We start from the raw sequence: 13,074 nt of genomic DNA, 5'->3' as shown, positions 1-13,074 counted from the left end.
CCTGCCACGCGAAACATTGTTTACCTTCCCGCGACAGGCCGAGTTGCATAAAATCAATTCGCAAATCACGCACACGCCCGGCCCGCGAGTCCCTTGCTCCCTCCCTTTTGCACCCCTTTTGTGTAAGAGGGTTCTGCGTAGCTGGAAAGTGTATACTACCTTTCGGTTAAAAACGGGCTTTTCACTACTGCCAAAGGACTCCCCTCGCTCTTAAGGGGTGCCTTAAAATGACGTGGCAAATTCATTTCAATCATACCGGAGTGTTTGAGCTTCCAAAGGGTGCAGAGCTTGAATGGTGCCGCGCTACAGGGTCTGATAGCTTATTTATTTTACTTTTGAATTTAATCATTTAAAAATGCCATCCCCGAAAATTCGCCACTAGAATGATAGTTGAGTGTTTAGTTGCTTAAAAATGCTGAATTCTTTATAGAGCTGTGTTGTTCGAAACTGCTATCACCGTGCAGCAGAAAGTCGCTGTTTAACTCTGCCTTGGTGAACGGTTAGCCTCCAGTAAAATGAGTCCCATTTCGGTCCAATGTGTGCCATTTCATTGATCGAATGTTTAGGTGTGTATGGTACTGCGTGTGCTCTTTTCGCGCGTGAAACACACACACCCGTACCTGTAATCACTCGTTGGTAATGCGTCCTTTTTTGTTCACCTTCGTTGGAGAAACCCTTTGCTGGTCGTGCTCCTGCCATCTTTTACCACGCACACTGATGGCGGTACGGGCGGGTAGTACATGTTGAAGAATGTTTAAAAGTAATACACATTTTACTACCTTTTCTAGCCTGTTCAATCCTTCCACACACTCACACACAACAAACGGACATTGGCTGGGCACCAGAGTAATGGCCATCAACAATAACAACGTAAAAAGCGAAGCCTTTGCCCTGTTTGAGGGCGTCGAAACGGGGTTAGTGTTTATTTTAATAATATTGCACGGCGGGTAAGGATTTCCGTTTCGTCCAACACGGATTGCTGGTGGTGGTGGTGGTACGGTAGCACGGGGCTGTATAACTCGGTCTACATGCCTGTACCTTACCCCTTTCCCTTCGTTTGTTTATCTTTCCCAATCATCATGTGCGCCCGGGGCCAAAAATATTGAATGAAGCGCGTATGGGCAAGCATTCCATTCATAAAATCGTCTCCCATATATCTCGGTGACAATATTTTGGGACTCGGTTGGGAAGCAGACGACAGTGTGTTATTTTTGTCGCAGGCTGTTTTACAGGAGAGCCGTTTTACGACCATCCTAATCGATTGATGGTGTTCGTGGCGGGAAGTTGGGTGTTGGGTGTGCAATCGACGCGGCCGGGTAAAGAGTTGGAGATTGAGCAGCAGGAAAAGGGTAGACAGGTTTAGATTAGGCGGGAATAGTAATAGAACGATTCAAAGGTAATGATAATACTGGTTCGATTTTATGCTTGAGGGGTAAACGATTATACAAACAGGTAAAATTCATTTGAAATCTATTCCTATATAAATGGCTTAATTGACATGTACTGATAGGTGTCTCGATGAAAAGATAAAGCAGCACATATGGAGAAGATAACACAAGAAAAGAAAAGAGAAAAAACGTATGAATAATAGAATGATTAACAGACCTTATTGCATCTGATTAAAATAATATAAAAAGTGAATTAAAGAAATGAATTGAAGTGAATTAAATTTAAATTGATTAAAAATTAACTGCAATAAAGAACTCGGCAAACAAGAGTAATATTGAGAAGAAAAACTGTAATTAGCTAAACACAGTAAACATTTATGATTCACATCAATCATTCGTTGCAAACACCGGTTTTGGTTCATTCTATATATTAAAAATTACCATTTTTTCAAAAAGCTTGTAAATTCAACAAACAAATAGATTTGTTATCAGTTTTAGTGTGTAGCATTTTTCAATTAAACGACATATTGTTCGTAATACAGTTAAAATTGTATATTTTCTATTTAAACCATAACCATTAGTCACTTTAATTGACTTTACTGAATGCTGGATACACTTCTTATGTTAACGAAAACCCAATGAGTATTGAATTTTTACAATTATTTTCTTTTTTGAAGTTCATAAAATTGCTCCGTTGTCTAATCGCACAGAAGGTTCAGGCTAGTGAAAAACACATCAGATCAGGACTAAATAAGCCTACTAATGGAATGATTATATTTGGAATAAAAATCACACAACTCATAGCACCGATATCAAATACCCCAAATCGACAGAAAACTGAAGCAAAACAAAAAAAATCCCCAATCAAGGCAAAAAAATACAACCAAGAAAATAAAACACAACTACCGACGGGTTCCGCCATTTTCAGCTTCTTACCTCAATCAGCGAGGAATAAAATAAACTTTTATTTACGGTACAGTTCTGGTTCTGGAGGCTCTCTCTCTCTCTCTTTTTCTCTCTGACTACCGTGTCTTGCCATCGCATCTCCTTCTCTCATAAAATGCAATTATCGGTCCTTCCCTTCTTGTCTCTAAACTAAGCACTTAACATCAAGAGTCAAAAATAAAAATCTAATAATATATTACGTCGAACACAAAACTAAAAAACATCACAATTCAGTCGAACATACACACTCGAACCCTGCCAGTAAAGGAGCATCTAGATCCGGTCGCAGGACGACCGGTGCGGTGCTGTCTTTGCCCATTTGCCGATTCGTCGAGGATGCTGCTTAAAGCTGGAGTACGCTTCCGCACCAAAGGTCCCGGTTTTAAGCGATCGCTAGCGACGGTGGTCCCAGCTCGTGCGGATGGCGATGATGGGCAGGGTGACCGTTGGTGGTCGCTGCTGCCACCGCTGCAGCCGAGCCCGCCGACAGATGCCCCGGATACAGATGAGCCAGATGATGGTGATGATGATGATGGTGCGGATGATGATGATGGTGGTGGTAGGGAGCGGGGCCGGAGTGCAGGAAGTAGGTGGCGGGCGATTGCATCTTGCCGAGCGGTAACAGTAGCGGATGCAGCGGAACACTTCCGCCGTACGTGGTGCCCAGTGCGGCGGCTGCTGCTGCTGCTGCGGCCACCGCAGCCTGGTGCTGTTGCTGCTGCTGATGATGCTGGACAGCGGCCGCGTACTCGTTGAACGCGGTCAGATTGCTCACGAGCTGCTGCTGACTTAGATGGCGTAGGTGCTCTAGCTGGTGCTGCTGCTGCAGCTGGTACGGTGGCTGGGCCCGGTCCGTGCTTTCTTCCGAGTCCGAGGACGAGCTGCTGTCCGGTTCGATGAGGCTTTCGATCGTGAAGGATCGCTTTGGTTTGGGTGGGACGGTGGTTGTGGTCGTGGCCGTGGCGGTTGGGACCGCTGGCAGGGTCGGTACGGTCACGGGCGATTCCGTACCGGTGTGCGGTGTGCCGGCCAGATCGTCCGGCGGCGATAGGGGCGGTGAGATCGGTGCATAAACCATGCCACCCGGCGAGATGCTGCTGCTGCCGCCGCCGCCGAGCGGTTCCACCAGCGGTGGGTAGTAACCGGCGGCCGGATGCTCGTGATGGTGGTAGGTCGGTGCCCCGGTGCTCTGCGCCATGAAGAAGCGGTTCATGTTGGCGAGCGCGATAAACTCCTCGTTCAGACACTCCTTGTCGGTCTGGTGCAGCTTGAAGCGCTTTCGCCGACGGAGCAGACTGCCGTTCTGGAACATGTCGAACGCTTTCGGGTGCAGCGTCCAGTACGCACCCTTGCCGGGGCGGTCGGGCCGCCGGGGCACCTTGATGAAGCAATCGTTGAAGCTCAGGTTGTGCCGGAGCGAGTTCTGCCAGCGCTGCGTGTTGGTGCGATAGTACGGGAAGCGGTCGGTGATGAACTGGTAGATGTCGTTGAGCGAGAGCATCTTTTCCGGCGACGACCAGATGGCCATGGCGGTCAGCGAGATGTACGAGTACGGTGGCTTCTGGTCGCCGTACGAATCGCGCGACGGCCGAGGCATGTTTGTCGCACCACTTATTGCACTTGTTCGAATTTTTGGCACAGAACGACTGAACGGTACACACTGGTGGCGCAAAGTCCACGGCTCACGTAGGTATGGCAAAACTTCAGTCACTTGCTTTGTTTTTCTTCTTCTAAACACTCACACACGCACACAAATGCACCCAGTTGAGTAGAAGCAGTGTTTCTAATAGTTTAGTTTTGTTGGCGTTGAAAACGACTGTAACACACTCCGAGCGACAAGTGGCGCAGAGTGACGCGACGATCCGTTCAGTTCTGTTTCTCGTTCACAACTGACGAATGGTGTAGCATAAAAACATAACGTAACATAACGAACGTGGACCTCCTCCTGGCAAGGGTATGAATGGAGAGCAGGGTGCGCAGGCAGCCATTCACAGCACGGACATACTCGCTCTCTTCCCCCTTCCTACCACATCTTTTTGTGTATCTTTCCTTCCTTCAACCCTCTTCGTCCATTCATTCGACCATTCACGAGCTGAGTTCGACGAAGCTACGCCTACTTTTGCCCTGGCTGCATGACTGCTTCCCCTACCATTTGTGTACCCTGTGCACTTATGTGTGTAGGGTATGAAAGCGATACATGCACACACACATACAAACACTACAATGGTAAACAGGGTGGAGGGTGCGCGCGCTCGCGCAAATGCAACGCAGTCGAGGGCAAATACACACATTTTATTCCAACAAATATTTGCCTTTTTTGCGCTGCCCTGTAGTGGTAGTAGTGAGGCGTTAGTGTAGCCGAACTAAAGAAAAGCAGCAACGGCAACAACAACAAAAAAGCACAGATAAACTAAAGACAAAGACAAACCGAAGGGGATAAGAAAGAAATAAAAAAACCAGTACAAGCCAGTTGCTTAAGTAAATTACATGATTAATTATGAATTTACGTTTTATCGTGGATAATGATTTGTAGAAAATTTAATGATTCTGCGCTGGGCGAGCGGGCTCCCGTTAGTGCAGCTGTTGGGCCTTCTTTACCAGTTTAGCCGGGCTTCTGCCTTTTTTTCGTAACCATTCGGGGCGTTCGGTTTGGATCGATTAGCTAAAGCTTGAAGCAAAGAACTGGGCGAGATTTTGATGCGTGATATGCATGCTAAAAGGAGCACAAGAGGTAGTTAACTCTGGCCCAGTGCAGTGAGTTCAACACACCACCGCCAAACGATCTTTAACCGATTGCTTAGTGTTGTTTTTTATGATTTTCTCCTTACTTTTTTATGTCTTTACGGGCAAGTATTGAATTTACTAGCCTTCTTTCCCCGTTGGCTCTTCATCACTGCCGCTCGCATACACTCACATCTATTTGAATTACGTGGCAATTACCAGTAAATTTAAAATCAATTAGCCTTCAACGACCTCCATCTCTTTGGGCGCTTGGAGCTGCTGGCGTATGGTAATTTGGTGGAAAAAACTTTACTGAACCGTTAAAGAAACAAGTAGCTACCAAACATAAAAAAAACTCCACCAACCATGCTCCCAAAAGCTCATTTCGGGGGGTATTAGAGTTTCTTTTTTACAAATATTTAAATTGGCGCTTTGAGCCTGCCGACCATTGCCACCAAAAAGAGGCAGAGCTTAGCAAGCTCATTTGTTTTCCATTAGTCGATTGGATACAGAGTGGAGTGGAGGAGCGGCAAAACAAAAAATGGCGAAAATAAAACAAAAAAACAGAGGAAAAAGTGCTCCAAACACTGGCACAACGTGCTCGACTGCTCGACGTGCAATTGAACTGTATTCATTCAGTAAAAAAAGAAACCCCGCTTGTGTGTAGTACCATCAGCATAACAGGTGCTGGTTGGTGCTGATGAAGGTGGTACTGTTCAACAATAATGGTCTTATTGAAGCGAAACAGGGAAGGATGTCTCGTTAATACACGAATGCTGGGATCAATGCATGTTTTTTAAAAAAGACCATTCCTTGTGTATATGATCAAATACCACATGCTAACGATGTGGTCGTAAATATTTATAATATCTATACACCAGTACAGTGGGGGTTTTCCCAACTGCCCACCCATACCCAGGCAATGGTGATCAACGCTTCCACAGAAGGACACATTTATTGCTCCCCGAGAGGGTGTAGGTACGCGACAGTCGCTAGATAAACATGAACGGGATGAAACTAGGTACTACAAGTAGTTTTGGCCCCCATTTCGTCTACCTCCCGTTTGCAAGGTGGCGACATCTGAAGACGGGGACTTTCCCGAGCATACCTCTTAACAAAAAAGTTGGTCGTTTCTTGCACCCGCACGCACACGGGTAGGTGTAGAACCGGATCGCGGGCCATTAATAATAACCTAACCACCCGGGAGAGCACCCCCATTCAACGTTTTATTGGGAATTGTTTTTTTTTTCATTTTGCTTTTAGTGTCCTGTCACAAATCCTTACCGGCGCTTGGTCTGGTTTGGCATCAGCCAATGTTGCGGGGCGGGTCATTAGTGTTGTTTCCAACTTCAGCCATCAGCCCTCTCTTGGCAATTCATTCACAAATTCACAATCGATGATTTGAAAAGTGTGTACGCTTGTGTGTATACCTGGCGATTGTTGGACCTTTGTTGGCGAAAATCGAAAACAAAAAAGGCAGTCCTTTTCTTAACAGCATCTGCCGATGGTGGCCAGGGCACGGCCGTGTCACACCTCCAGAAATGCTTTGTCCGCTGAATGAATGGTCGAACAAGCTCACCTACACACACACACATATAAGGCCACACCTAGAAGGGATGCTTCATAAATTAGGAAATTTACTGTTTCTCCGTTTTTTTTCTGGAACATCGCAAAACCGTCCACTTCCTTGAACACGATCACTTCCAGTAAAGCTTGCGGAAGAAAGGAACGCCACCGTACGAAAACTACAAAAGAAAAAGGAAATGCGTTCCTTCCGCCGTGGTTCGGCCGGGTCGGTTCGGCTTGGATGCATTCGCAGTTTGTTGTGCGGTGGTGGTGCAACGGCCCGCTGCACACACATACAGACCGCCGCGGTCAATAACTAAATCTAGTTCTGGATGCAGGGCCGATGCGATATGGCGTTCTTTTGTGGGGCGTGGAAAGCGAAACACCCGCTGCAGAAGAAAACTGAACGCTAACCATAAAGAAAAGGCAAAACCAAACCGTCACAACAACACCTTTTTTGGTATAATTGTCGGGAAGGTGGTGGTTCTGTTCTGGTTTTCGAAGTTGCCAAACTTGCAAAGCTCCATCTGCTCTGTGAAAGCATATTAGATTCCTGGAAGCGTAGGGCATTGCATTGTAAGATTCAACCTATGGTAATGCATGCCGTCGCCGTGGTGGGTTTGATGAATGCAACCATTGCCCGAGGGCAGTTGCATATGTTTATTAATGTACATTACAGCCTCACGACACATTCCCGCGGGCATGCTGGGTGTGCCCATTGTGTGGGGCAGCTTGAACCTGTGGTTACAGCTATACGCTTTACCCAGCCCAGACGATCACAGCCAACGAATTATTTAAACAATAATTCCTATCCCTCCTCCCTTCGGAGAATGCAAAAATTGCTTCACACATTGACATGTTCTTCCCTTCCCGCTTAAGGGCACTTTAAATTGTGCCTCGGTGTGTTGTTAGGGCGAGTGTCGAGCGTAAACGTAATTTGACAAATATTTTGATTAATTTTCAATTGGTTCCTTTTGTTCGTGTCCCCTCGGTCCCTCGACACCCCGGACACCCCGTGCACAGCGCTCACCGTGTCTGATGTGCACAGAGCGAACGCGCGGAACAACTGCATTCGAATCGATTTAAGCCGTCCACGTCCTGCCGTCCTGCCCTGCACCCAGGCGCACACCTTTTACTACTAATTACACGCCCAAAACATCCGTAGCTAACTGGGGGACGAAATCGGATACTGCCTGCCTGTTGGCAGCTGTTGGCCTGTTCTCCACGGCCAGCCCTCTCCCTAGCATCGATGATATCGGTTCCGGCAATTTCACTCTGCATCCGTCGCGATGCATCGAGCAAAGCAGGAACATCGATGTAGGATCGCAGGATACACTTTGTGGCTCGGCGGAGGCACTCCCGGGTGCAATTGCCAGTGAACGTGATTTGATTTTCAACAGTCGTCAGCATCTAACGAACCAATAAAATTACCCAACCACCTCTCCGCGAGCAGCCGAGAAAGATTGACGAGCTAGCGCGTGAGATTCCCCCCCGGACCGATTCACTCGCAAACGAAGCATGTAAACAGGAATTCCAGCCCACCACGGAGGATCGCTTCCCGTGTACGATCGGTACGGGGCAGCCTGATTCAATTAGCCGGTCGCTGATCGGGTGTGAAAGTTTCGGGATTTTGGACAATTTTCGCGCTTCCCATCGATCGCTAAGGAATCGATCGGTGTGCCCGGTTCTTTCATGACCTAGGAAGCAGACGCCAAGGAACCGGAACGGAGTATATAGAGCGGACCCTTGGGCGGTAAGACGAAGGGGAATGACAACGAACATCTTTTGTTGAGGCTTACGTATAATAAGGGGGAGGAAGGTTAGCAAAGGGGAAAGATAGAAGACTCGCTTTGTCTCAACAGTTTCCTGGGCGAACAGAATTCAAGATGAGCGAAGCTTTGGGGTAAGAGGGGTTTCAAATTTAATAGCATCGTGATTTTTTTAATGGCAGTTTTATGCCTTTTTTGTGTGCGGTTTGCCTCAAACCTTGACTTTTCTCACGGACTCACGGAGAAAACGGGCAAGATTCGTTTCATTCCAAGGCATTTCTATTGATATTTGGAGACCGCCACTTGTTCGCCCCGTTGCGCATTGGTTGGCGGTGGATTGTTTTTCCTCTTCCACAGTGCCGAACCCGATTGAATTCTTATTGTATTTTTTTTTTTCGGTTGTGAAGATGTGCACAAAACCAAGCGAAACAAAGCCAGAGTGTGTGTGGGGCATCGCGTTTGTTTGACCGTCGACGAAAGCAGAAGCGCACACCGACTCCCAACATGGCCGCGGTGCCGCGTGACGACCGAGCTGGAAAAGTCATCATCGCCATGACAGTGTGTGTGTGTGTGTGTCGGTTGATTGAAAGGCCAAGTCAAGAGAGCTAGGAAGTTTAGAATATTGCGTCGGGGAAACGGCAAAAATCGGCAGCCATTGTCGCCGGGCAAAACGAGGCTACTAGGTATTAGTAGCGCTTTTCACTGCATTCGGCTCATGGGGGGAAGGCGGAGAGTTGGCTGAGACGACGATTGACATGGGAAAATTGTGACCGATTCGTCGCGATACGCGTGGTAAGGAATGAACTGAATTGTTTTCTTTTTTTATTATTATTGTTTTCGTGCGCACCAGTTGAAACTGGTGAAACACAGGTGAATATGCGTGCATGGGAAAAATCAATCAAACGCTGCGCTGCTGCTTCACTACGGGATCGTGAGAATGTTGGATCGCGAGGGCAAAGTGGAAAGTGGATCAGTTTTGATTGACCGGCGACACTGATTCGAACGGTGAGGTGGGCTATGGCGAGATGATGATTAATTACATTTAACAAATGAACAAATTTAATCGTTGTTATCTGGACAAATAAAAAGCTAAGCATGGCAAAGGAGATTGGTACTAAACAAAAGCACGATTTGTCCAGCCTAAACTGTTGTTAGTAGCAGGATCGATAATAGCTTAAATAAGATTAGTAAATAGCTTTCATCAAAAGCGGCTGGTTTCGATACATAGCTAAGCTAAATTTGTAAACTTTAACCATACAAAGTCAGACTTATAAACTTAAAACCCAGATACTTCATCGATAAGGTTAACAAACGATTTTAGAGATATTTTTTAGCATTCCTTGACCTCATCTCTATTTTAGCATTTATTTACACTGCAAGTTTGGTAATGTTACTAAAGTTGACAAACTTATTGTCATTTCGGTGCTGTCGTGACCAACGAGGCTAATAAGAAAAGTTTCGACCAATTGTAAAAATACATAATTAGACTTTTAGATACTATACTATAGATACTTACGAATCATGAATTAGATGTGTTTAATGTATTATACCTGGGCGATTATTATCGGTTACAGTGAGCTTCAATTTTAAAACTATTTGCTTGTTTAATTTTAATTTTCATTTTATCAATCCATTAAATTCGCTCACTATTGATTGATCAGGATGTTATGCTTTTTTCGGCGTCAAAACCAAAAATGAACTAAAATAACAAAATATTACAGCAAAGCCATAATGCTTCTCCCCCATAGTTAAACATCACCGTCCGGTACGTCATTACAACCATCCGTTCTGGTGTGATATATTGTAGCTAAGTGAAGAGCAGAAAGCACAACATAAACTTTTTTTTGGCCTGCTTACATCAGCAGATAAGTTACCGTTTAAAAAAAGAACAGCAGATCATAAACGATCCTTTAACTCCATGCTGCAATTTATTCACATTCGCAAACATGTTGCATGAACAAAAAAACAACAACCTCATCTTATCACGGGACGGACGGATCACGGGGGAATCAGAAATTACACCATTAACGTTTCGAGATCATTTTTATCTTCTCATTAACTTCTGCCACCTGTGCCGTATGTGTGCAATCGCTGACGAGGTAAAGCAGCCGTCAAAAGCAGAAAAGAAGAAGAAAAAAAAGGAACGAACATCCTGACACTAGGTCCACGGACCCGAGACCCTTTTGCCACAATTTTGCAACATAAACTCCACTCCCCGGGTTTTTCGGAACGCATCCGGTGCGGAGGAAAAGCCGGACACAGCGAAATAACATATTGCTAGCTGGTGTTGAGCTGGAAAATTTAATAAAGGACCATCCCACACTCGCACGCCTTAGCACGCCCGCTAGCGTTTCGAGCTGTACCGCCGGCCGTTACCGGCAGACAACACTATGCCAAAGATAGAGAGCGATAAAGAGAACAAGAGAGAGAGAAGGGGAGAGAGAGGGAGCGAACACTATCCAGGGGTCCCGGGGCGGTTTATGCGAACCGGTGTCGGTGTCCTTTGAACAAATATATGAAGGTGTTATTCAGGTAATTAATATCATGTTTATAGATGTTTGATGATGATCGTCCACTCGTTTTCGGCCGACTTTCGGGGCGACTCCGTCATCCCTTTGTTGCTTGCTCGCTCGTTTGCTTAGCTTTCATATTTATTCGAGCTTTGTGTTTAAAGCAGCATAAAAAGAGAGCAGCCACGGCCATATACAGCCGGAGCGGGAGGGCATTAAATTGGTGGCATCGATGATCGCTGCGTGAAGGAAGCCGCAAGAAGACCAAAAAAAAAAAATGGGCCCAGCAACGATCCAGCAACATCATCAACGAGTCTGTTGTGTGTGTGTGTGTGTGCGTGCTGTGCTGTGCTGTGCGCCGGCTAAAAGTTGTTAAACGACCTGCCCTTTTCTCATCGAAGGAGGTTGGTTGTTTTGCCGCTCAAAAGGAGTCGCCGAGCCAAAGCGGCCGGTGAATCGGCTCGGTAAATATCTCCTGCGGTGCGGAGAGCGACCACTTTCAATCGTTTATAGTCGTCCTGGATTGCTCTCGGCGTGCGGGGATGTTAAATCTTTTGCCGAGTGGTTAAGCTTTTGTCTCGTTAGTTTTTGATGCATTTTTGTTGTTGCTGTTGTTGTTGTTGGATGTGTGTGTGTGTGTCTTCCATTTAGTTCGTCACTTTCTGGAGGTTCGTCGCTCGCGGCTACCAACCAAAAAGAAGAATCTCTCCAGTAGATGTGGTCTGTGGTCACTCTCGGCCACATGGGAAGAGTGGCACGGAGCAAGGGGATATTGCGCTGGTTGCCCTCCGATACAGTCAATAATCGAGATCATAATAATCATTTGTTATCTTTAAAAGGGCTTTATGCACATGGGCGAGTGCGGCCGGCAATAACGACGAGCATCAATGTGATGACGGGTCCGGCCCGCTGTCGATGATTGAATAGAGGCGAACCACAATTGAACAAAAAAAAAACAAAAAAAAAAGGATACTCTTGAGAACTAGATAGCTATTAATAAGGTTGTAATCTGGCTTTATGAATTGACGGGCTACAGTGTAGAAATAAGAAGGTATTAACGTATCGGTCGCTGCTGTAGGCTGGGCTACATTTGTTTGATTTGGGAACAGTTTTGAAATAGAGACTCTAAATTGTATGCCAAGAGTGCTATACAATCATCAATGTAGAGATAACTGTAGAACAATTTGAAGTAAGGGTAGTAAAGTCTTTAAGCTCAAAGTTCTTTTAAATATACATTGTATGTATGGTCCTGATACTTATTCAAATGTCTTTTCAAAGATTAGATAAAGCCATTAAACCAAAGATGTTTGAAATCAAATGGCCAATGCAGTACGTTGATAGGCGATCAAATTGAGCAAAACGTCCATGACTGCAACATCCTCGGCAAATGACTTCTGCGTTGAAATGACAAGATGACACATTTTTTCATATGTTGATGCGTCGTATCGATATATAAAATATGAGATTACCAAAACTAATTGAATATTTAAAGTCATTTTAAACAACAATAGCCAGCATTATGGTTTGCATTATAAAATCAACTGATGCATACTTTTATAGCCTGTACGTTAAAGGAGCATTTCACGGAATCAATATTTTTTTATACTTTTATTGCCTTTCCTCTCTACTTTATGCAAGTTGAAAGTCAACCGTAAAATCTCTTCTATTGCTGTTGCATCTTATGCTTGGGAATCTTGGCTAGCGTTTGAATCCCAATACTCAATCTCCCTCCCCTCAGCACAACCCAACCGAGCTGGTGCATTGAGATCCGTTCTAGTTGAAAGGATTACGACGCATTGCTAACCCGAGAGCACTCGTAAAACCTCGTAGAGAGCCGTACAGTTTAATAAACTCATTCGACAAGGGTCATTGCCAGGGCTAATACCTCTCTATCTGCATGTCGATCGCGCTGGAAACTGCTTCCAAGCTGGTTGGGGTTCAATCGTATAACCTTCAACAAATCCCTTGCTGCCTGCAACCAAACCGGCGAGAAGTGCATCTCGGGTGCATTGCAGATGCACACCCCAGAAGCGCAAGGTTGACGAAGCCATTAAAAAAAGACTCCAGTCCGCTCGTAAACCACACACGTCGTGCTGGGTGTGCACCGGGAGGAAATGGAATGCATTCGTCGGCAACGGCCCCACGAGCCGGTCAGCGGCAGAAATGAAGCGATCG

The 13,074-nt window shown here is 45.7% G+C and overlaps 1 protein-coding gene across 1 annotated transcript; it reads right to left on the bottom strand.

Moving 5' to 3' along the window:
• Positions 1-2,504: 2,504 nt before the first annotated feature.
• Positions 2,505-4,241, bottom strand: LOC1273500 (fork head domain-containing protein FD4). The gene has a single exon (XM_312480.5). It carries the CDS (start codon positions 3,928-3,930, stop codon positions 2,716-2,718), a length of 1,215 nt encoding a protein of 404 aa, XP_312480.5. The 5' UTR covers positions 3,931-4,241; the 3' UTR covers positions 2,505-2,715.
• Between the last annotated feature and the right edge of the window lie 8,833 nt (positions 4,242-13,074).

The sequence above is a fragment of the Anopheles gambiae genome, chromosome 2, assembly GCF_943734735.2.
Source record: "Anopheles gambiae chromosome 2, idAnoGambNW_F1_1, whole genome shotgun sequence".
Taxonomy (NCBI): domain Eukaryota; kingdom Metazoa; phylum Arthropoda; class Insecta; order Diptera; family Culicidae; genus Anopheles; species Anopheles gambiae.
The sequence above is the reverse complement of the archived record's forward strand: the minus strand, read 5'-3'. Positions and strand labels throughout refer to the sequence as shown.

Coding starts and splice junctions, on each gene's coding strand:
- LOC1273500 (XM_312480.5), bottom strand. CDS start 3,930: ATGCCTCGGCCGTCGCGCGATTCGTACGGCGACCAGAAGCCACCGTAC.